At 41.1% G+C, this 25,020-nt stretch overlaps 1 protein-coding gene across 11 annotated transcripts in view; it reads left to right on the top strand.

Annotated features, from left to right (window-relative positions):
• Positions 1–25,020, top strand: part of PPP1R13B (protein phosphatase 1 regulatory subunit 13B) — a 173,329-nt gene that overhangs the window by 119,855 nt on the left and 28,454 nt on the right. For 5 of the 11 annotated variants that reach the window (XM_073609860.1, XM_073609855.1, XM_073609859.1 and 2 more), the window contains 6 exons: positions 6,522–6,623; positions 11,661–11,835; positions 14,157–14,356; positions 17,381–17,545; positions 20,444–20,621; positions 24,531–24,683. In XM_073609860.1, coding sequence (XP_073465961.1) covers positions 6,522–6,623; positions 11,661–11,835; positions 14,157–14,356; positions 17,381–17,545; positions 20,444–20,621; positions 24,531–24,683 — 973 coding nt within the window. The remainder of the gene's footprint in view (positions 1–6,521; positions 6,624–11,660; positions 11,836–14,156; positions 14,357–17,380; positions 17,546–20,443; positions 20,622–24,530; positions 24,684–25,020) is intronic. The other 6 variants (XM_073609857.1, XM_073609858.1, XM_073609856.1 and 3 more) reach the window with 6 other exon arrangements.

Genomic DNA, 25,020 nt, shown 5'->3' on the forward strand with positions numbered 1-25,020 from the left:
CTAACTTTATGAAAATGTAAAAAATTATTATTATTATTATTAAGAAAATAAACACTCAAACCCGAACAAAAAAAATAAATATTTGTTATGAAGAATAATTATTTTGTGTTGGGGTGTTATAATTTTTCTTTTTTTTTTTCTATTATTATCATCATTATTATTTTATTAAAGGGTTTGGGGATTACTTATTTATTATTACATGGTATTAATTGTATTTTATTTTTTACATTTATGTATTCATTTATTAGTATTATGAGTAACGCCCTAACCCTAACAAAAATAACTAGTAAGACAAATAAAATATTAATCCTAACCTAACGCTAATCATTAACCTAACCTTAACACTAACGCCTTACCCTGAAAAATAAATGAAATAATAAAAAATAAAATAAAAGCAGATGGAAAAGCTGAAAAACCTAGCAACAAATAATGCAGCAGATGATGTTTTTTTCTATTGGCTAATAAAAAAAAAAAGCCAAAGCTCAAACACTGTATAAAACGCTCAAAGACAATACATTCAGGTGTGAATACAGCCTTGTAAGTGTTTAGGTTTGACCTTTTTATATCATATGGTTTTGGTAAATCTAAAGGAAAGTTGTACAAGAAAATTGTAAAATGTATGGCCAGCCTGAGACTTGTATTTGGATATAGAAAGGCTGGATTTTTTTTTTTTTTTATCATTATTACTGCAGGCCTGTAATTTGAGATTTCCGAAGCACCATGCAGAGATTACTGTGGCTTTCCTTGTTGCTCTGCATGTTCTCTTCTGCCAGTTTCTTGCTCCACTGAATGTAACTGAGCGGTAACGTTATACAGTTTGGCATTGCTCTGGTTCATTACCTACATTGATAATGCCTTAGAAAAGGAAATTGATTCCTCAGGCTGTGTCAGTGATTTCCTGTGAGCTTGGCTCATTCTAATGAGGAAATCCTCTTCATGACTTCAGTTTATTCACCGCATGTGTTATTCTTGCTGCTATATTTAAAACCATCATGTCTGAACTGGATTTCATTTTATTAATCGCGTGCCAGGTTTTCTTGCATGTGCATTAAATCCCAACTCTATTATATCGGACAATGGGATTTTCGTTCCCTGCCTTTAGAAATATCTTCTTTGCTCTAATCTTTTTACAGGATCTCAGGGCCTAACAAAAGTTTTTTTTTTGTTACATTTTCGAGTGAAAAAGAAATAAAATCCTGACAAATGTGAACCAGTTGACCTCATTGGGGTGATGTAGCTCCTGTACCTATGACACCAGTAGAAGAAATGGGAAATGCAGGAATCACCAGGACTGGAAGTCTCCAGACAGCTATAAAAGCATTGGCAGACGTTCTAATACTTATAGACTCTTCTAATACCTCTACACTCTGCTAAAAATTTAATTTTATCTGTGTGCCTGTTAGAACTTTACCATTCATTCCTGTCCAGAAATACCTTAGGGAAACCACAAAAAAAACCTGTAGGAAAAAAAAAAGGCCAGTACTCTTCAGCAGAACCTCAACTTTTTATATAAATGCAAATGTTCAAATACAAAAAGCATCATTCAGTCAATATTTTGGAGCACAAAGGGCCCCCCTTTTTTTTAAAGGCAACAGAAAGGGGGTCCTTCGTGCACCTGAAATGTCGGTGGAATGATGATTTTTGTTTTTGAACTCTTGTACATATGACCTTGGTAAAAAAAAAGTTGAGGTTCTGTTAGGAAGTGCTGTCATTTTTTTCTACAGGTATATCATGGTATCTCCATTAGCCATCCACTTACCAGAAAGGTGTCCAAGGTATTGAGGTGGGATGGATTGTTTCATAATAAAAACCTGACAGAGGCTTCAATTATAGCTGAAGTTTGGTTTTAAAGTATGCATTTTGTCCAGAGATGAGGATTAGTTATTGCACTGGTGAAACAGTAAACAAGTGTCATTTTGTGTCTAGGCAAACATTATTTAGAGGGTTCTGTAGTTTCGAGACTGGATAAACGAACCCTGATTTGTGTTCGCATGGGGCTTTTGGTACTAATAAAGTAATAATTCTGCACTTTTAAAGGTGTAATGACAAAGCACGGTTGAGCAGAACCATGTTGGAATAAGTTTGTCCCACTCCCCTGTTGGTCTTGGCTCCCACTATACTGGAAAGGAAGCGTTACCAGGCATACTCATGTCATCCCCTCTGCTGGCCAGACCACTGAATTGTACCGGACTCCAAGTGAACTGTGCTCCAAACCACCTCGTCTAAGTGGGTCTAGGTGTACAGTGCAGCTTAATGTGCCTGGTTCAGAGGGCTTGCGCTACACCAAGGGTCTCCAAACTATCTAAACAAAGGGCCAGTTTACTGTCATCCAGACTTTAGCAGGGCTGGATTGTGGCCCATGGGAGTAGATCATGTCTAGGGCTTAGTGGTGAGTGGGCGTAAAAAAAAAAATAAAATACAGAACCCCATGTGGTTAGGAGGAGGAATAGTGCCCCATTGATATTAGTGGGAGAAATAGTGCCCACATCGTTGACATTAGTGGGGGAACTAGTGCCCACATCGTTGGTGTCAGTGGGAAAAATAGTGCCCTCATCGTCGGTGTCGGTGGGAAAAATAGTGCCCTCATCGTCGGTGTCGGTGGGGAAAATAGTGCCCTCATCGTCGGTGTCGGTGGGGAAAATAGTGCCCTCATGGTCGGTGTCGAAAATAGTGCCCTCATCGTCGGTGTCGAAAATAGTGCCCTCATCGTCGGTGTCGAAAATAGTGCCCTCATCGTCGGTGTCGAAAATAGTGCCCTCATCGTCGGTGTCGAAAATAGTGCCCTCGTCGTCGGTGTCGAAAATAGTGCCCTCGTCGTCGGTGTCGAAAATAGTGCCCTCGTCGTCGGTGTCGAAAATAGTGCCCTCGTCGTCGGTGTCGAAAATAGTGCCCTCGTCGTCGGTGTCGAAAATAGTGCCCTCGTCGTCGGTGTCGAAAATAGTGCCCTCGTCGTCGGTGTCGAAAATAGTGCCCTCGTCGTCGGTGTCGAAAATAGTGCCCTCATCGTCGGTGTCAAAAATAGTGCCCTCATCGTCGGTGTCGGTGGGGAAAATAGTGCCCTCATCGTCTGTGTCGGTGGGGAAAATAGTGCCCACATCGTTGGTATCAGTGGGGAGAAGAGTGCCCACATCGTTGGTGTCAGTGGGGAGAAGAGTGCCCAGAATCATGTCAGAGGAAGAATTTATGCGCTCATCAGTGTCAGTGGGAGAAATAATACACCACTGTTGGTATACGAGAAAGTAATAGTGGGTGGAATAGTGTATTAGGCTGGATAAACGCAAGCAAAGGGCCACATCCGGCCCTTGGGCCGCAGTTTGGAGACCACTGTGCTATAAAATCAAACTGGACTAAGGGGATTGTGCCCAGGCATGGTTAAAACGTCTATTGTGAGTACACTCTAACTCTAAGTGGAGACCTAGCCCTCCCCTGTCTAAACCAGGCAGATCATCTGATGCCCAGTATATCTAAAGCCATCATTTATTTTCCCCATTTTGGATAGGGTAGGGAATGTCTCGATTTCTTGACAGGTTTCAAACTCTATGCGCCACACAGTGACTTGGTGAAGTGCATTATGGAAAAAAATGCAGCATGTCTGCTTTTGGTCATCACACCTCAGCGCTGTGCTATGATGTGAACAGAACACATAGAAAGCATTTGTTTTGTAGATCAGCACATCTCAACGTATGTACTGTGAATGCTCCCTTAACACTGTACAAGCATTAGTAAATGTGATTGCTAACCTCATGTAAACCATTTATTAAATGAATTGTTTTGCCACTCCTCTTTCAAATTTATTCAGAAACATGGATTAGACCTGTAAAGGTGAGCTTGTCTGCCATATTTCATTTTTAATAATGTATACCTAATCAACCATAACTTTGTTGCCCACCTAATATTGAGTAGGTCCCCCTTTTACTGCCAAAATGGTTCCTTTTGCCTCCAAAACAGCCCTGACCTGACGAGGCATGGAGGCCACTAGACCTCTGAAGGTATGCTGTGGAATCTGGCACCCAACTGTCAGTAGAAGATCCTTTTAAGGCCTGTAAGTTGCGAGGTGGAACCTACATGAATTGGACTTGTTTTTCCAGCATATCCTGCAGATGCTCGATGAATTGAGATCTGGAGAATTTGGAGGCCAAGTCAGCAGCTCAAACTCATTATGTTCCTCAAACCATTCTTGAATCATTTTGCAGTGTGGCAGGGCACATTATTCTGCTGAAAGAGACCACTGCCATCAGGGAATACAGTTTTCTTGAAGGGGTATACTTGGTCAGAAAAAATGTTGGGTAGGTATTACGTGTCAAGTAACATTCACATGAATGGCAGGACCAAGGTTTCAGGACTTGTCAAGAAAACGCCCCAGTAGGGAAATGGCAATTAAAACATATGGTAAAAAGGCTGATACTCCTCAACAGAACCCCAATATTTACAGGGTGTACTTGGGGGGTGTTCCATGAAGGGGGTACTTAGTCAGCAAATATGTTTGCGTAGGTGGTATGTCTCAAGTAACATCCACATAAGTGGAAGGACCCAAGGTTCCCCAGCAGAACATTGCCCAAAGTATCACCCTATCTGACGACTTGCCTCTTCCTATATTGCATCCTGGTGCTATCTCTTCCCCAGGTAAGCGTCACACACAACCGGTCATCCACATGATGTAACAGGAAACGTGATTAATCAGACCAGGCCACCTTCTTCCTTTGCTCCGTGGTCCAGTTCTGATGCGCTCGTGGCCCATTGTAAGTGCTTTTGGCTGTGGACACAGGTTAGCATGGGTTCCCTGACCCATACACAACAAACTGCAATGCCTATTTTATCTGATACAACTGTTCACTTGCTGTCTAATATATCCCACTGACCTTCAGATGCCTTTGTAACAACATAATCAATTTTATTCCCTTAAAGTGTTCATAACATTATGGCTGATCAGTGTACATTATAAGAGTAAGACACCTTCAGTTGCCTGCTATTATTTTGTACTCAATTCTACTTTTACTAAAGAAGTGATTTGACCAAACCAGGGGTACAGTGAATGGGCGGTGCTATATCTGGATGGGTGGTACTAAACCTCAGGGGCAGGGCTTAGGTTTAAAAACTTTTAGTTGTCTCCTCCATCGTGCATTTGGCACAATAGCTTATACTTAAAGCAGATCTTCAACCCCCCCCCTTTTATTTTAACCCCTACTTACCTTCTCTTCTGCCAGCACCTGGGTCCTACACTGCTGTCTTCATGCGTGATGTCATCGGGGGGCCTGTCCACTCTTCTGGGTGCAGCAGGCAGGCCCCTGATGATGCGCCACTAGGCCTGCCCCCTCCTCCTTTCTGAATGAAGCACTATGCCTCCTGTGATTTGTGACATGCATATCCCAGGAGGCACAGGGAGCAAGAGCGCACATCATTCGCCTAGGCGAGTGACATGCATGCGGGATGGAACAATAACATTTTTCTAAAAAAATACAAAAAAAAGCGAAACGTACAAAAAAGTGCTATTGGTGGAGAAGGAGCTTCCTTTCTAGGGTAAAGATCCTGTGTAAGTATTGAGTGTAAGCTGTGCTTCTGTCAGTGAGTAATACGTACATCGCAACAGCTGGAAGTCCGTTTCTTTATATGCTGCCATGACTCAGGGAAGCTTTTAAGAAATTGATAGAATCAGTACTGGCTCACGTCAGTTTTTTTTTTTTTTCCTATTTCTTTTCTAAGAACTGCAAAGCTAGGAATTGCACTGCTGAGTACTTTGATATGTCATGAGGTTTCTAGGTAGTCAGCTGCTTTAAATAAGCTGTTTTAAATATAATCAACCGGTTTTTGTTTAGACAAAAAAGTTTTCCATCTGTGTCATTTGCAATACTGCCATCTGTAGTCCAGAAGGTGGTACTGCAATAATGACGGTAAACACAGCTCTCCATGGGTGTACGGGTATGTATTCCCTGTGTGAACGAGGCCTTAATGACCGATATCAGAAAGAAGAAGAAGGAAAAAAAGAGATCTGGTACCTATGATATATAAAATATGCGACTTGCTCCCATTACTATTGCTGGTGCTTGGCGACATGGGGCATACAGAGGGCGTATATCTATTTGCTCACAGCAGGGGAATGAAGGTAAATTTTGTCTTTGAAGAAGCCTGCATGGGCAAAGCACACATCATTTTAATGTCCTTTTGCTAGATAATCTGTCTTAAACCCCAACATTTTGAATTGAGGTGTGAGTCTGAAGGGATTTTCTGGATTCCCGTAGTGATGCTGGAATCAGAAGAATGTTGGGCAGCAGGGAAAGCTGATTTCAAAGTGGATTATCTAGTAAAGGACTCTGCATTTCAATTACCTCTCCCAGAACTTCTCACCTGAACAAATGTTCTGAGATTGTTCTTTGAATGGTATGGGAAGCTTTTGCACCCAGCATGAAGAAATTACAGAATGTTATTTGGTTATAATTTATTACAACTCGTTTTTAAAATAATGTGTTTTTGTAATTTACTCCTCAACATTCCTTTACCATTCCTGTATTGTTTGTCCTGTGTAGGTGGGGAACCCACGTGTGGAGCTGACTCTCTCAGAGCTGCAAGACATGGCCTCCCGCCAACAGCAGCAAATCGAGAACCAGCAACAGATGTTGGTGGCTAAGGTGAGCAAGTTCAGTTCTCATGTTGTATCACACTGTATGGAAATAAAGCTCTATATGGCCAACTTAAATCTGATCTTTTTATCAATGGTAGCAGAAGAAAGAATTTACTTATTTCATGCAGGTATTGCGTAGCGGCGACAACTTACACAGCGCTTTACATGCATTGTACATTCAAACTGGTCCCTGCCCTCAAAGAACTTACATTCCAAGGTCCCTACCTCACAAACATACATCCACAGGTCAGTTTAGGAAGGAGCCAAAATAGCAGCCCATAGATTGTGATTTTTCTTTCCTTCCACCACAAGGTGGAAGGAAAGCAAATCGCTTGATTCCCTCATCAGCACAGTTCTGCCGGCAGGGAGCCCTCCTGACCTGGCAGAACACAATGATTACTGCTAGCAGCTGTAGCCACCGTCGGCATTCACATGTAAATAATCTGACAGGCTGGTTGTATCCAAGTCGATTGATGGATCACCATTGATGGATACAATCAGCCTGCCCATAGATGGATCGCTTCTCAGGCAGTCCCTGCTGAACCAGCTGAGATTTGATCCAACTATAGCCGGCTTAAGCCTTACAGCATGTCTTTGAAGTATGGCAGAAAACCCACGCAAGCAGATGAAGGACATGCAGACTTCCATGCAGGTAGTGTCGAGGTTGGAATTTAAATCCGTGATCCCAGTGCTGCAAGACAAAAATGCAAATACTAAGCCACTGCTCTGCTCCATTTTGTTGCTTCTTCTTGTTTGCAATACTGCATTGAAAGACTGAATGGGAGAATGTGATAATACCGTAAATAAAAGACATTTTTTTTTTTTTTTTTTTAAGCAAACTATAGGTAGAGAAAGCTCCCCTGTTCCCAAAGATTACTGTTGCTATGTCTCATTTATTGGGAATGCAAAAACCTAGCAGTATAAAATGGTAATCCTTTGGCAAAATTGAGACGTCCATAATCAAGCCTATACAGCATTTCTCTTTTTAACGTTTGAAAACTTCAACATGGCCTTTTGCCTATAGTAGAAAGCCTGTGCGTTGGTTCATAAATAGTCTAAACAGAAGCGATCTAGTAACAATTCTAGGCAGAGGACATATAGGAACCCCCCCCCCAAAAAAAAAAAAAAAAATCAGATATCTATATATTGAGAGTTCCTCTTAATATAGAGGGTGGTGGCAATACAGTAAATCTTTAAATTAGAGTTCCTAAACCAGGGTAGTGTGAAAACTTGGATGTCCTTCAGAGGCTGCTAGGGGTTCTTTAAGCAATTTATGCTTCAGATAAGCTCTCAGACACCATAGATTTTTTAGCTAACTGTAAGGGGGGTAATTCTTGCCGTTGACCACAAGTGTAAGAAGCATTCTTCCTACTGACCATCACACTAATGTGTCTTGAGTTGTCGATCTAGTTGTTTTTAGCAGGGTTTCCCTGAGATTGAAGATTGAATAAGGCGGATCTAGATGTTTAGGTAGACATACTCTGTATCAAGACCAAGGCCTAATGTCAGGCAAGGTGCAGTGTTTAAAAACTGAGCAGTTCTAACCATTCCACAGTCCATCCAAAATAACATAAAACATTTTTTCTGTAGCGGAGTTTTAAATTTCAGTGGATTAAATTAATTAATAAAGGCTTTAAAGTGCGGTGAAGCTTTTAATATCCTTTAGATTGGTATGCAGTACTAAGTAGGTTAGTAATTGACTGCCATTAAAGTGACATTAAAGGTTCATTAAATAAAATAAAATAACAAACATGTTATATTTGCCTGCTCTGTGCAGTGGTTTTGCACAGAGCAGCCCTGATCCTCCTGTTCAGGGGTCCCCTGCCAGCACTCCCGACTCTTCCTCTTCAGCCAGTGCCTCCAATAGCAAGAAGCTTGACCTGGGGACACTGGTGCATGCTCGCTCCTGAGCCTTAAAAACCACTTTACTTACCCCTGGAAACACTGATTACTTTCAGTACAGAATAAGAAAGCAGCATTTTTGTTACATACACTATATGGCTAAAAGTTTGTGGAAACTGACTATCACACTTGTCTGTATGGCCAAAAATATGTAGACACGCCTGCATATTGAGTTCAGGTGTTTTCATTTAAGGCTACAGCATGTGAGGGAATTTTAGGCAATTTTATGCACTTCCAATCTTGTAACAGTTTATGCAAAGCCCATTTCTGTTCTAGCATGACCGTGCCGAAGAGCACAAAGCCGGCTCCATAAAGACGTGGTTTGATGAGTTTTGTGTGGAGGAAATAAAGTGGCCTTCATAGCTCTGACCTCAACCCTATTGAACATCTTTGGGGTTAATTGGAAAGTTGAATACGAGCCAGGTCTTCTCATGCAGCATCTGTACCTGACCTCAGAAATGTTCTTTTGGCTGAAGGAGCCCAAATTCCTATAGAAGACTTTCCCAACTATAACATAGAAGAAGTACCTTTTTAAATAACTTCTTGGCTTTAGGTAACCTCTTCTAATAGATTTACAGCTCACAGTACATTAGTGTGATGGTCAGTGGGAAGAATGGTCCTTGCATTTGTGGTTATTGAGAAGAATCCCACCTTACAGAGTTGAAAAGATTATTGGTGTCTGTGGTTACATATCTAAGAATCAGAAATCGCTTATTGCTCAAAATAAACCTCTGGAGGAACCCTGGTTGAGAAACCCAGTCCTACAGAAACACACTGAATCTTGTGGAAAGCCTTTCTAGATTGGGGATTGTTATAGCTGTAATCACTTTAGTTTGGGAAAAGAAACATGGACTTTGTAGGCACCACTGATTAAAAAAAAACAATTTTAATTCATAACACTTCAGATATAGGTTATAAAAACATTACTGTAGAGAACTACAGGTAGGAACTTGATATCTCCAATTTCAGCCACTTGAATCGGGGGTCGCAGAACCTGAAGACCCCGAAATAGTCAACAAGGCTGAAGAAACTGGATAATGAGAAAGCGCTACATGTTTTGCAGAGACTGCTTCTTCAGGCGCTTATATACATTTTTCGAGATAGAATAGAGCAGGGGTTGGCAACCTGGGGCCCGCCAGCTGTTGCAGAACTACAAGTCCCATCATGCCTCAGGGAGTAATTGTAACTGCCAGCCTCGCAATGCCTGATGGTAAATGTAGTTCCACAACAGCTGGAGGGCTACTGGTTGCCTAACCCTGGAATAGAGAGGCATCAAGTAAATATATATGTATCAAATGTAATGCTTATATAAAAGTCATAGATAGGACTGTGTTTGAAATCCAGCAATCAAAGGAAGAACTGCATGCATGGGTGAGCTGTGAACAAATGCAGGGACATACTTGGTACCCAAGAACATAGAAAAGATAGAATAAACACCATATTGTGTTAATTCAAAGTATGTATAAGGAGACAAGGGATCGGGACCACCACCACAGGCTACTTTATGCATAATAGAGTGTAGACGTGGGCCATACCAGCGGCACTAAAGACCAATAGTCACAGAGAGTATAAACCTCAGGTCAAATACTGTAGTAAGGAATACTGATGGCAATCTCGCAGCATGGATACTAGGTAGCAGGGGGCCTTTTATATGTAGGCTGTCAGTAGGGCCATAAACAATATAAATGTATAAAAATATGTATATAGAAAAATTCAAGATTCAAAGCAGGACGTCCACAAAGAAAATATGTGATTAAAGCAGGGAGGAGAGGGCTTTAATAGCTACTTACTCATTTTCGGTGTGGACATTTCCCTGCTTTAATAGCTTATTACTCATTTTCCGTGTTGACGTTGTGCTTTGAATCTTGAATTTTTCTAAATATATATTTTTATACATTTATAGAGGTCCATCTTTGTTTATGGCCCTCCTGACTAGTATCCATGCTGCGAGATTGCTATCCGTATTCCTTACTACAGTATTTGACCTGTGTCAGAGGTAGGTGTGACCTGTGACCCCCGATTCAAGCGGCTGAAATTGGAGATATCAAGTTCCTACCTGTAGTTCGCTACAGTAATATATGTTTTTATAACCTATATGTGAATTGTTATAAATAAAATAGTTTTTTTTATCAGTCGTGCCTGCAAAGTCCATGTTTCTTTTCCCAAACGAAAAATATATATTATGATTAGGACGTGGCACTGTGCTACCCAGTAGTGTATACCCACAGTACCATCCTGTGTTGGTATACGTGGCCATTAGTATGTAATAATGACTTGTTGTACAAACTTACAGTTCCTTAATAAAAGTATTCATAACCCTTGAAATTTTCCACGTTTTGTCATGTTAGAACCAAAAACGTAAATGTGTTTTGTTGGGATTTTATGTGATAGACAAACTCACAGTGGTACATAATTGTGAAGTGGAAGGAAAATAAATGGTTTTCAACAATAAAAAGTTCTGAATACATATGCATGCCCCACTGTTCACACATTTATTTGTAAAAAAAATTGAATACCATTTATTATTTTCCTTCCACTTCACAATTATGTGCCACTCTGTGTTGGTCTGTCACATTAAATCACAATAAAATACATTTACGTTTTTGTTTGTAACATGACAAAATGTAGAAAATTTCAGAGAGTATGAATACTTTTTCAAGGCACTGTATATAGGTGTGATGGTCAACAAACGTAACACCATAGAGTTTGAGTGCATGCCTGTAAGATGCAAGTATGGTTGTGTATGTGATGTCAAATGTGGCCCAAGCCATGCCAGTGACTGATATTGCATGACCTTGGCTGGTTTAGTTGGCAGTTATTCTCCTCAGCTATCTCTGCCTTTCTGCTCATCACAGTTAACATTCGTTTATTATCTTTTCAGCGCTTATCTCTGTTTACTTCTGGGTCCACAGGACTAGACAACAGGGAGCCATTTTGCTCCATCAGGAAGAGGCTGCAGGCCGCAGGAAATGGCAGACAGAGGAAGCCACACAGATGTGTGGGACTCCTTGTTTATATTACTGCTATTTGTTTTCCTGTGTGCCAAGCTGCCAGATTTGTTTTATTTCTGTGTAATCATGAAAATGGCTTTCCTGTACCAGCTAAGTTTTTTTTTTTTTCCTCTCTCTTCTGTGGTCGACAGGAACAGCGTCTGCGGTATCTAAAGCAACAAGAGCGCCGTCAGCTGCAGAGTGTCTCAGAGACCGAGAAACTTCAGAAGCTGAAGGAGAGAGTGGAAACCCAAGAGAACAAGCTGAAGAAGATTCGAGCCATGAGAGGACAGGCGGACTACAGCAAAGTCATGAATGGGAATATATGTAGGTCATTTAACTAACAGATTTACTGTATGTCGCAAGCATAATATGTATTTGAAAAAAATGTTTGGACCTGCACCATATTTCACTTAAATTAAGCCCATTGCAGAAGGCCTGCATTCCAGACCTTCATCCATGAAAGTACAGGGCCCTAAATGTGGGTTTCTACTTGGTACAGCGCTCAGCCCCCGTCGCACCACAGGCTGCGTGCAATGGGGCTGGATGCACTTCTCTCCCAATCGTATTGCTAATAGACAGCCCTGTGTGCAAGGGGCCTTAATTTTGAAGTATATCTAAAGTCCATTTTAATTTATTAAAGCTTGATTTAGCGAAAGTCAATGTTTGTTTTTTTAAATATTTGAACAGAATACACAATGATTAAAATGTTGCAGGTTTTTTAATTTGCTCTATTAGCATTCGCTAGCATTTTGCATTAGGGTGATTTGACTTAACTTTGTATTCTAGAGGCTTAACAAATGGTGAGAGGAGATCTTTTCAAATTGAGGAGAAGTCACCTCTGTTAGTTTCCATTCTTTGGAAAATGTGCCCTCTGATTCTCTTCTGTTAACAACCCAGAATTATGTATTTCCAGTTACTTCTATCCTAGTGACAATTGTCATCAGAACATTGGGCACAATCTCCCCAGTGGGTGCACAGACAGCAATAAATACCCAGCGGGATATTCTGAACTTCCCACTCCATCCAAAATTATATAAGAAAGGTTTAGTCTTGGATAAACATTGGGGTTGATTTACAAATATATACTGTGCACTACAAGTGCAGTTGCTCCAGAGCTTAAGTGATTGTCTCCTTTATTTTTCTTCTATAAAAATTACAAACATGTTATACTTGTGTGCTCTGTGTAGTGGTTTTGCACAGAGAAGCCAGATCCTCCGCTTCTCGGGTCCCTCTTCGGTGCTCCTGACCCCTTCCTCCTGTTGAGTGCCCCCACAGCAAGCAGCTTGCTACGGGGGCACCCGAGCCGAGCTGCAGCTCTGTGTATCCATTCAGACACTGAACCGCAGTTTGGCCTTGCTCCCTCTCTCTTCTCATTGGCTAACTGACTTTGACAGCAGCGGGAGCCAATGGCGCCACTGCTGTGTCTTAGTCAATTAGAAGGGAGTGCCCTGGGCGGCCAACGCACTTGTGGACATTGTTTGATCGAGATGCGCCGCAGGTAAGTATTAGGGGGGCTGAAGGGGGCTGCTGCCCACAGAAGGCTTTTTATCTTAATGCATAGAATGCATTAAGATAAAAACACTTTTGCCTTTACAACCACTTTAGTAAAAAAAAAAGCGTCACTTTGCAAAGAATACCCAATCACATGTAAGGAAGAAAAAAAAATATTTCTGCATGCACATGATTGGATGAAATAAATCAGCAGAGCTTCCGCTCAGATCTAGGGCAACTGCAGTGCACTGTATTTTTGTCTTTAGTAAATTAACCTCCCCGTCCACAATAGATGGGTTCTATCCTAAAATTGAGTCCTAACCTAAAATGCATAAAATTCAACATACAATCTATATCTGCAAATTAAGTACACACCAGAAAACAATCATTATATAAAAGTACTTGCACAGATGCCCTATATTTACACATACAAATGCTGTGCTAATTCAGTCAAATGATTCTATAGGAGGCTTCGGAAGTTTGCAGGAATAACATGATTCTATCGGTACAAAAATCAATCGCATAGTAAAAGTTCATCAGTCAAGGTAGCGACAAAATAATTAGTAAACAAAAGGCACTTATAATACTTTAGCACCACAAAAGGCAGCAATAAAAATTGCAAAAAAAATCTGTTTAATGAAGTGCAAAAATGCATGAACCTTTGACAAAAAAAGTAAGCAATGCAGAAATCTGTTATTATGCAGACTTTGTGTGTGTGTGTGTATATATGTGTGTATGTATGTATGTGTGTGTGTGTGTGTGTGTGTGTGTATATATATGTGTATATATATATATATATATATATATATATATATATATATATATATATATATATATATATATATATATATATATATATATATATATATATATATATATATATATATATATATATATATATAAGGCAGGCAAAGTGTTGTAGACCACTTGTATAGTTCCATTGCTAGGGTCCATCGGCCCAATGCCTAATATTTTATTGGCTGATAAATATTGAATAGGAGCACTGATCTGCTTACATGGTTTATTTGAAATTGCTACCTGAGACCCTGGTACCACTACTAACCCCTGGAGCTGAGCTTATGAATGACCTAAAAATTCTGAGACAGATGCTAATGGTTTTGAGGCTGTTTATTGATGATCTGCTTATGTTCTAGCAGCTGCGGAGATCGAGCACATCAGTGACATGTTCCAGGAGAAGCAGCAGGAGCTGCAGGCCGCGGTGCAGAAAGTGGAGCAGCTCACGCAGCAGCTGGAAGACCTGCGGAAAGGGAAGTTGAATGGATTCCAGTCCTACAATGGGCAGATGACAGGGCCTGCGGCAATTGAGCTGAAGAAGCTGTATCAAGAGCTTCAGGTAAGTGGCATAGTGGTAAAACGGCAATAATGTGAACTGCCCTGAGCCAATATACCATTGTGGGCTTATTAAAGGCAGTCACTGCTGATTGACACACAGAGTAGCCTGTTAGAAATCATGGACAACATTTTGTGATCAGGTTCTTGTATTGGTAGATTAAATGACTTTTGGTCAATTAATCTGACTTGTCAGGGTAACCATAGCTTGATCGAATCTTGGCTGGTTCAGTAGGGACCGAACAAGATTCTAGCCACCTATGGGCAGGCTGGTTGTACCCAGCCTGTACAACAAGCTTGTTGGATTTTTGCATATGATTGCCAGCAGCTCTAGCCGCTAGACACCACCCCCCCCCCCTGCTGGTGGAACACAATGGTGCTGCAGGAGGGATTGATTGGAGAGTAAAGCAGGCTATGGAAAGAAAGTCAAATCACCTATGACCTGCTTTATTCACCGCAGCATTTCCATCTTGCTATTTAAAAGTCTAAAGTGTTGCATCCTGAAGTCTTCACTGATAAGCTGCATTATCTGGAATTGCTCATGCTCACATGGCTTTTTTGAGCAACCGTAACAATTTCAGGATAATGTTCAAAGATCATAAATGTAGGCCGCCATTGCTGACCACCTGAATTTTTTTTTTCACTTTAGCATTTTCCCACTGCATCTCGCTAGAGAATTAAAAATTATTGACCAGTATACTTCTTATGAATAAGTGACTGATAAAGTACTGAAGCCATGGCTTCACCATGACAGCCAGACTACTAACGTTTTTAAAAGAAAGGTTGTCAAGAGCAGCCTATCTAGTTCTTTCACTGCAGCTTTTTTTAAAGGCAAAATTCTATAACATATGCCTCTATTTTTGGCAGAGCTGCATGCTTTTCTCAGAAGTGTTTTAAAAACATTAACACCAGGCAAATATTTAAAGAAAGTTTGTAGTGATGCATGTATTAAACAATTATTAAATGTATTTTAAATGTCACTGGAATATATACCTGAATTTGGCTTAATTTCAGCTCTCTGTAATCCACTGTACAGCAATAGACTGGTGTAGGTATGGGCAGTACTACCAATCAGGTGTACTGTATTCACATGCTCAGACAAGAAACATGCTTACAGGAGGAGAAAGCAAAGAGATGGAACTCATCTGTTGCTCCTTCGCTGTCCATTCATAGCTTTGGGGCAGAGAAGAGACCCAGCTGCATGGCATGGAAGCTGCATAGAAAAGTCTGGTCACCAGACTGGCTGTGCTTTGTAAATCTTGGCACTGTATAGATAAGAAATACAGATCCTTTGGCAGTTTAACAGCCCCTATATAAGTACTTTTTTTCCCATTTGCCTGGGATTCACCCTTAAAATCCATTGTTTTTGTAGCTCCCCGAGCCTATCAGTCTTTAGTTTACTTTCCTGTGTCTCTCATTGGTAATGGTGCAGTATTACAGAACCATGATAAAAGGAAATGGAGACATTTTCAGAAAGACAATACAGTTTATGTAGGCCAGGGGTGCCCAACCAGTGTTCCAGGGGCCATCGGAGCCCTCTGATGTGGCCCGCAACCTCCTGTTCTGGGATGGTGGGTTGGCAAGCACAGATCGTAGGTTGCCATCCCAGAGCATCAGTGTTGATAATGAAGCCTGGGGTAGAGGAAGTAAGCGGCTGTGAAGAAGGGCCACATAAGCTGATGTTTTCTGTATAGCGCCGGCTCCTGTCACAGGTGGAGTGATACCAAATGTGCTCTGCCTGGGACAGCAACAGACGGCGATACCTGAAAGGAAGACTGTTATTAAAGGTAAGTTTATTACTAAAATCACAGTTTGGGCACATCTGTTCTGCAGTGGTTACCGGGCTGCTTCCAAACTGATCTGCAGGTGCAGCGCAGTGCACCTTTGGGTTATCTGCACTAAGCCATAGACAGGTTTGATGCGCTTTCAGAAAGTGCACCACAGCTGCAGGATATAATAGAAGTCTATGGCAATCTACAGCTTACCCACAGGAAAGCCACAGGTGCACTGCCCTGCACCCGCAGTGTGGGTAAACCGCAGAGAATCAGTGTGAAAGCAGCCTTAGGCCCCTTTCACACAATTTATCCGACCCAATCTGCCTCTCCATCCACCTCTATGGATCGGCAGATGTAAACGGACTTGTGTCCATTTACACCCGCTTACCTCCAATTCGATCTGCTAAAAAAAAAAACTTCCTTCCTCTTCCATCTGGGTAGATCAGATCGGGAGGGCCCATAGAGTAGAGTGGGCTGTGTCTGTGTCTGCTCTGCATATACAGAGTGGACATGGGCCTGTCATCTACCCGCTCCACTCATTGTGGCCCGTGACCGGTTATCAAGTCACTTAAGTGGCCCTCACTCTTCAAATGCTTGGGCACCCCTGATGTAGGCAGTTAAGTCAAGCATAAGCCTTCAGTAATGTCTGAAAGGGTGGGCAATATTTTATCATGGTAAATGCTGCTGTTCTCTCTGTGTTCGCCCCCTTTAGCATCTCTAGTGGTAAAGCGTGCTCCATTCACGCTTGTGCGACTTTTCATGCAATGTTGGACATCAAAGTTGCATGACAATTCGTTCCCCATGTTTTCCAATGATACCAGTTCATAGTTGCGCGTCTTAAAGTTGCAGCAACTTCAAAGTAGATCATGTACTACTTTGGTCTGACTTTCATACAACTTGAGGGCCATAGACTTCAATGTTAACCCTCAGAAGTTGCATGAAAATCATACCTGAATGTTATACAATGCAAATTGTGTGCAACAGTTGTCCATCATCACTGGTCAAAGCCAAAGACGCATCCAAGTTGCACCCATCCAAAGTTGCATAAAAGGTGCACTCCAAAGTCGGCTCAACTTTGGAGTCGTACAAGTGTGAGTGGAGCCTAAAGAACAGTTTCTGCCTTTGCCAGCTCTTATCCTGCTGCTATTGCACTGACAATCATTTGAAAACTGAAGTAAAATATGTGTAGTATATCTCAGCAGCTCCCTTTCATAGGCACAATCACTCAAAGGTTTTCTGTGTTTCCATTTTAGATCAGGAATCGCCTCAACCATGAGCAGAACTCCAAACTCCAGCAGCAAAAAGAGTTGTTGAACAAACGCAATATAGAAGTTGCCATCATGGACAAGCGTATAAATGAACTGCGCGAAAGGCTGTACAAGAAAAAAGTTGAGGCACGTCAAAAAGAGAACATTCCTGTAAGATTAACTATTCAATGGGCCACTCTGTGTCTTTATTGGTTTTCAGATGTTTTTCTAGCTCATTGTGGGCTCAATTCACGAAGGGCACTTTCACACTGAGGCGGTGGGCGCTGTAGCGGTAATTTGGCGGCGCTTTTTTAGCGGTGCGCTTTTAAACCCCCCCGCCAGAATGGGGTTAAAAAGGGGTTAAAAGCGCCCACAACTTTTCCGCAGTGCTGCCCATTGGGCAGGGCGTTTTAGGAGCCGTCTATACACCACTCCTAAACCACCCCAAAGATGCTGCTTGCAGGACCTTTTTCTTTTTTTTTTTTTTTTACATCCCGCAAGCGCACCGCTCCAGTGTGAAAGCCCTCTGGCTTTCACACTGAAGTGACAGGAGAGGCGCTTTACAGGCGCTATTTTTAGAGCTAAAACGCCTATAAAAGCGCCTTACTGTGAAAGAAGCCTAAGCGTTAAGTACCGCATGAGTGGTTGCGTTAAAATAGCTCATGCAGTATTTACCTCCAAAACATGCAATTCACAAAAATACACACAAAGCATAAATAATCCCTAACCTTGTAAAACAACCCATTCCGATTAATATATCTCATTATAAATACTTTAACTTTTATTTTTTTTTTATAAGTGATCACATTATCTCTGTTCTCAGCTGCATTAGGGAGCTCAGGTAGGGGAGGAGAAGCAGTACACAGATCTTCCCAGTGAATGGCTGTACAGGGAGGGGGGGGTTCCGCAAAAGTCCTACCACTGAAGAACAAGTCGACTGTTCTTCCAGCACAGCCAGAAAATTGACCGAATAGAATGGATGTACTCATGCCTAGAGTGGTCAGTTTGAAATCGGAAAGCAGGGGGACCGGCAGGATCACAAAGTATTTCATACAAGGGAAGCAATGCAAAGAACAGGATACTTTTTAACATAAGTATATGATGAAACTTACACATATCAGAACTAGGAAATTTTGGGGTAACATATTTAAATACCGCATGAGTTAATTTTTTTTTTTTTTTTTTGCAGTATTTAACATGTGTTTTAGCACCTTTTATTTAATGCAGACCAGACCTGCAACTGGAAGTGGAACATTTTGCAGTGATATTCCTACCACTGTTAAATGTGACAGTTCAGCTCTGGGCTGCTGATTGTTAGGGAGTCAGCACCCGCGGGCATCCTAACAACCACGACCCATCCCTGCTGACAGTAGAATGTAAACAAAAGAGTAAACATTAAAAATTTGTTTAAAAAAAAAAAGCATGCACCCCCCAAACCAAGCCCTTGAGGGATTTTGGGGGAGACCACAAGACAAAAATTAATACCCCTACTCATTCACCCAAAAAATGACAAGTATAAATAAAAGCACCTCTGTGACCAAGCCCCGGTAGGTGGGGTGAAACATGTCAGGGGGCATGACTGGATCAGTGCTGGTTGAGGCCATACACAGCCTTATCCACATCTGAAGCACTGGGTCGGTTTTGAGTGGTGTCTTACCCCACATAAGTAAAAGCATCACACAGATTTTGACAAGTCCTTTATAAAAAAGATGTCCCCCCGATGTACATCCATTGTTAATCATGATGAACGGCACTCGCACGAAAACAAAAATTCCCGAAGACACGACCACTTCGTTGCTTGGCTCCCGCCGACTGATGCGTAGCTTCCCCCCTCCGCTAAACAAGGGGGGCCCTTCCCCTCAGTGATGCCATTGACTGTACGTGGACATATGCATGTCTGTCAATGACATCATAGGGGCCAACTGGTGACATCATTGACCACACATGGACACGCACCCCTACTAATTCACATGGTGGAGGGCGGCTGGGGTCTCGGGGCCTCCTTGTCAAAAGGGGCTTCCAAATTCCAATAAGTCAGCGGCACCCCCACAAGAGCTGGGCCAGGGTTGTGGGGTAGAAGCCCATGTTGGGGGCTTGTGGCCTGGTATGGTTCAGGGAGATGGATCGCATGCTTGACTTTTAGAGAGGTGCATGTGGTATTTTACCGAGCATTTCTTATTTTTGTGGTAAATACTGCATAAACCTGTAGTGAAATGACATGTTCATTGTTGCATGCGATGTTTCGTGGATTGAGCCCTGTGTTCCACCAAAGTTTATTTTACCAGTGTCATATCCCAGATTTCCCTTTATTTTACCAAAAACTGAGTTGGATTTGTACCACTATCATGATGTTTGCTCTGTTTCTTTTTTTTTCATCGTGTCATTCAAAGCAGGAATCTTTACAGGTTGTATGTTTCTAATCCATAGCCTAGAAAATGCCACCAAAGCCCCACAGTAGTGGACATGTTCAGTGCTTTAAAATGTATCTATAGCAAGAAGTTTTTTATATTTTGTTTAAGGTTTGGATGGAGTGAGAAAAAGTTAAAACCTTTGTGAGTTGTTTTTTTTTTTTGGGGGGGTGGAGATTCCATTCACTTCTCATCCTTGGGACCCAGTAAAAAGTGAGATTAAGTCCCTCCAAAGTGAGATGAGATCCCCTGTAAGACAGTTGTCATCTGGCCAAGTGTCCCCTTTGGAAAATGTCCCACTTTTTTAGCCAACTATAACACTTGTATTCCTCATCACCTTCTGTCCAGGTGACAGTGTGAACCAGAACAGATAGCATGAATCTCTCCAGTAAGACAAATAATATTTTGGTGATGGATGCATTTATTCACCTATCATCCTCTCATAAGACTGAGCAAATATTCTAACAGAGTGATATCACTGTTGCAATTGCTGCTAGGCTATTGGCATAAGTGCAATTTGAACGGGGGAGCAGAAATGTCTGACGGGGGTTCCCCATCCTAGATGTAGATACCTTCTGCCTCCCAGAGTGAGAGAATGTCCCCAAATAATTTAAATGTATAAAAGACAAGTGGTTCATGTATATTTTGGATTTACTTACAGCTGAATCGCATTAACGGGACACCATCTCCTCAGTCTACGTTGGCATCTGGGCGAGTTGCTGCTGTGGGCCCTTACATCCAGATTCCAAGCACAGTCAATTATACTCTGCCTGCCGATCCCGTGAAGCCTCAATCCCTGTCTCTTGCTGCTACTGGAACACATGCGCGCTCTAAGTCTGGTAGGTCGATGGAACATAAGGACAGACAACTGTCATCAACTGTTTATATTGTTTTTGTTCAACTGTATGACTTTACTTTGTAGGTTAAAGGTGACAACACAAAGTTATGGGACTTCTTACACTGTCTACAATACCGGTTCATATATAGTTGTTGTTTTAGATATTTTTTGAATAGTAGACTAGAAGTGTAAAATGCCCCTTTTCTATTAAACAGTTGTGTTCCGTGTATGTCATATCACAGGCATACAATATTCCTCTTGAAAGTTCTTCATATAAATCCATTTTATCCTTCATATAATAAACATGTCCCTCCCTTCCGCTGACACTCCCCAGTTATTTAATATTACAAAATCGTTCCACAATAAGATATTCACAGGGCACTCTCCATTTCCATGTCTTGTGAAAATGTGAGCTTGTTCACGCAAAACGGTGATTGGCTGATAGATTTTAAATGCTTTTAATCTTTGTAAATGTGTAACAATAAAAAGAATTGAGAGCTGATAGTGCCCCCAACATTTCTTTGTGGGAAGATTTTGGTGATTTGGATTAAAACAGGTGAACATTGAGACCCACTGCCATGCAGGTGGTGAACATAGTAGTGTTTCTTTCAGCTCCTCTCTTGCTATGTTGTGTTACTATTCAGTGAGTAAGGAGATCTGTCTGCGTCTTGAAGGATCTTCCCAGCTCATCATTGAGAATGTGGTGAGTACACAAAAGCACCAGAGAAGTACTGACTACAGTCTCAATTTAGAGGTGTTGAAAACCTTCACAGTCTCAAGACATTTGGGTCAGTTTGTTAAGGTTTGAGTTGCTGACCTAATTGAAGCACTTATTTTGTAAAGTAGCACCCATCATTTTTTTTTCATGGTACCCCAGTATAACTGGGTTTTAATGACTGTCCTATCAGTCCAAGAATTATTACCACTAATACAGCCTGTCCCTAGCTCTTAGCCTGCAGCTAAGGACCACAACTCTCTATGTAAAACCAGCGCATTGCCCTGCAGTCAGTAGCTCTGCAATCCTCGGGAGGCATAAACTCTGTGGTCCTTAGCTGCAGGCTTATAGGAGGAGAGAGGCTATATGAGTGGAGGTGAGCGGACTGGATAGGGAAAACATTGACATAATGTTGGTGCACCCATAAATTATAGGTGCATTTTGTTAAAGATTTCAGCTTGACGCCAACATTTTCATGCCAGAAAATGTTAAAATAATAAGAATAAATAATTGCTGAAATAAAGGAAGAAATACTGTATTTAATAATTGCTTGGATAACATCAAATTAATCATATTGTGAATTAGCCATTGTTGTAATTCTACACAGATGATGAAAACCAGGTACAGCAAAAGCAGCAAACACATGCAGCACCCCACAGTAGGTGCTGCTTGGCTTGTACTTATGTGGGCGATAGTTCAATATGTTCAGAAAGTCTAGTTCACCTCACTCTATGGCTGAATGCTGAAGAACAATTACACTTTTTTTCCTCCCCCAGTTATAATGCCCCGTACACACGATTGGACTTTCGAACAACAAAACTGTGCAATTTTTTTAGAAGGTTGTTGGCTCCAACTTGTCTTGCATACACACGGTCACACAAATGTTGGCCAACAATTACAAACGTAGTGATGTACTAGACGTACTACGTGGTTTTTCAGCTCTTTAGCGCCACCCTTTGGGCTCCTTCTGCTAATTTCGCGTTAGTAGAAGTTTGGTGAGTGTTGATTTGCGCTTTTCTTTTTGCGTTTTTCATTTAGCGCTATTATTATTATTCTTGATATCACTTGGAAAAAAAAAAGCCTTTGAAAATTTGTTTGCAATATCTCCATCAGTATCACCAGCAAAGCAGCTTCATTATTATCCCATTAAAGAAAAAGAGAATTGTGCGCTGCATTTGGAGATTTCATAATTTTCCGCGACACAGATGTTAATTCTCCATTACGAGTGCTAGTTTACAAGACCGGCCGCTTCTGCTTCTGATCATGCATGGACTTTTGTCCAACGGACTTGTGTACACACGATCGGAAAGTCTGACAACAGAAATTTGTTGGCGGAAAATTTGAGAACCTGCTAGAAAAAGTCCGCCAACAAATGTTTGATGGAGCATACACACGGTCGGACTTTCCTCCAACAAGCTCACATCCAACATTTGTTGTCTGAAAATCCGATTGTGTGTGCGGGGCATAAGAATATCCCTGTTTATCTGCATTTTGCAGTCTATTATAATGTTTTGATGGTATAGTGACTTGTAGACAGAATGACTGTAATTTTTTGTTGTCATTTGTTTTATCTAATCATTCTCTACATTCTGTTTCATACTCAAATTATCTATCTGACCATTCTCCATCATCTGTGTTGACCAGCATCTGATGTCGTGATTTTACTGTCTTCTTTTTAAAGGGGAAGTAAAGGTTCTCATAGTTAAAGGAAACCTTTCATGAGAATAATAGGTATAAAAGCTGCCATTAAAAACCTCACTCAAAATGCTAGTTTCCTGGCTGCAAGATCACCTGTTGACTTCAGTGCTTTGAGTCACTGAGCAGCAGATAAGACTATCTTTCTTTTCTGATCTGTATGCTTGTTTTCATTCAGCAAATCATAAAACTATGAATCCAGAAAAACGTAAAGAAATTCAAATTTTTAGGAGGGGTCAACAATGGTAGTCTTCTTTCATGAATGTCTTTAAGTCCCATTAAGAGCCAATTTGTGAATAGAAGACCTTTGCATTTTGGGAGATGTGCTAAAGGTGCAGCTAAAGGACACTCATCATAAGATTATTCTACACATATCTGCCTGACTGCAGTTGGTCAAAGATAAGATAGAAGTTTGATGTTCAGGTGAGAAGCAGCTTTTAAACAATCATCATTTTTAAATGAATATTAGTAAGTATTTGCTTCTTCACAGGGTGGTACTGTGGATGCCAAAAAATGATCGCAATGTGCCACTTCCTAAAATTAAGTATGTAGATTTGGCAGAACAGGCATCAAACGACAGCAATTTGTTAAAGTATAGATTTTATTACAAATGTTTCTAAAACCTACAAAAAGACGAAAATTGATTATATAAAATCACATGATAACCTGCTAACAAAATTGCATGCTAATCATACCAACTATAACACCAAGAATATCTGACTATAACTGATAAGGGCGCCAATTGGTGACTACCGGTAACCAGGCAGGATTGGTGTAAGTTGATGTAGCTCTACATGTTTCGCGCTGATGCGCTTCCTCAAGCGCTTAAGCAGATATTCTAGATAAATAGAAATGCATAAGAAGTATTGACAAAATTTGATAGTATATGCATACAGCTAGTGTTACACATAGTATTGGCCACCATTCCTCCGCCCGATACGTGGGTCCAGGCCACATAAGAGCACACGTGAATATTACATTAACATAGTCACTTGTTTACTCAAATATTCATGTCCAGGTACAGGTCTTGATGAGAGAGACTAGAGTTAACTGGAACAAGGGGCAAGCTGATTCATGTTACTATATTTTGAGGGGTGTAATAGAGTTGTAAAATCTTACCCGGTTCTGATTATTTTGGCCATCTTGCAGCATATATGGCCACCTCATTTCTACCAGTCACAGGTGAAAGATTGAAGTAAACTAATAAAATGGGAAACAAAATGAGGTCCAATACTTCCCTTTTAAAGTTACCTTGCAAATTCAATGTTGCTCCATTTAAAAAGTGCAGTTTTTCTTTTATTTGTAGTACCATTCCAGTGTATGTGTTGCATTTCTCACATTACTTTTTCTTTTTGCATCCTAATGTCTTGTCCTATGTCTTGTCTCTTCCTGGTCTTTGTCTCTCTCTCCTTTTTTTTTTTTTTTGTACTGTTCTTCCTCTGGTGATGTCTTTCCTTCCTGACCTTGGGGTGTCTGGCTGTACTCGTCATCCTCCACTAGAGGGAGACGGTGAGTGTGTGAAAAAGTCTCCAGGTCCTTGGAAGGTTTCAGATTTAGACATTATGGTGGATCCTAAGCTGTCATCTCCCACTTCCTCTCTTCAGTCTTCCGATCACATCCATCAGGCACCTGACCTCTCTGGCAGTCCAAACAGTGAGTCTGCTCGGCAGGACCTCTTGTAGTTTCCATTGCTGATTGCAACTAGCTTTTATTAGTAAATCTGCCCCTTTATACTAATTCACCTCTAATTTGTAGTAGCTTAAAGGTTTTCCTTCCCCTATAACATAAATTTACTAGGTTTGTAGTCTCCTAGGTAACAGCAATAAAGCAAATCCCCTTTAGATCTGCTTCTCACACCTGCTGAGTTAGTAGCTTGAGTACATTTTACCCCTGAAATGATATGTCTACCCAATACTGACATTACAATTTACAAAGGGCGATTTATCTCTCTTGATTCTTAAACATGTGGGATCATCAACAGTGAAGTCTC

The sequence above is a fragment of the Aquarana catesbeiana genome, linkage group LG13 (assembly GCF_042186555.1).
Source record: "Aquarana catesbeiana isolate 2022-GZ linkage group LG13, ASM4218655v1, whole genome shotgun sequence".
Lineage (NCBI taxonomy): Eukaryota > Metazoa > Chordata > Amphibia > Anura > Ranidae > Aquarana > Aquarana catesbeiana.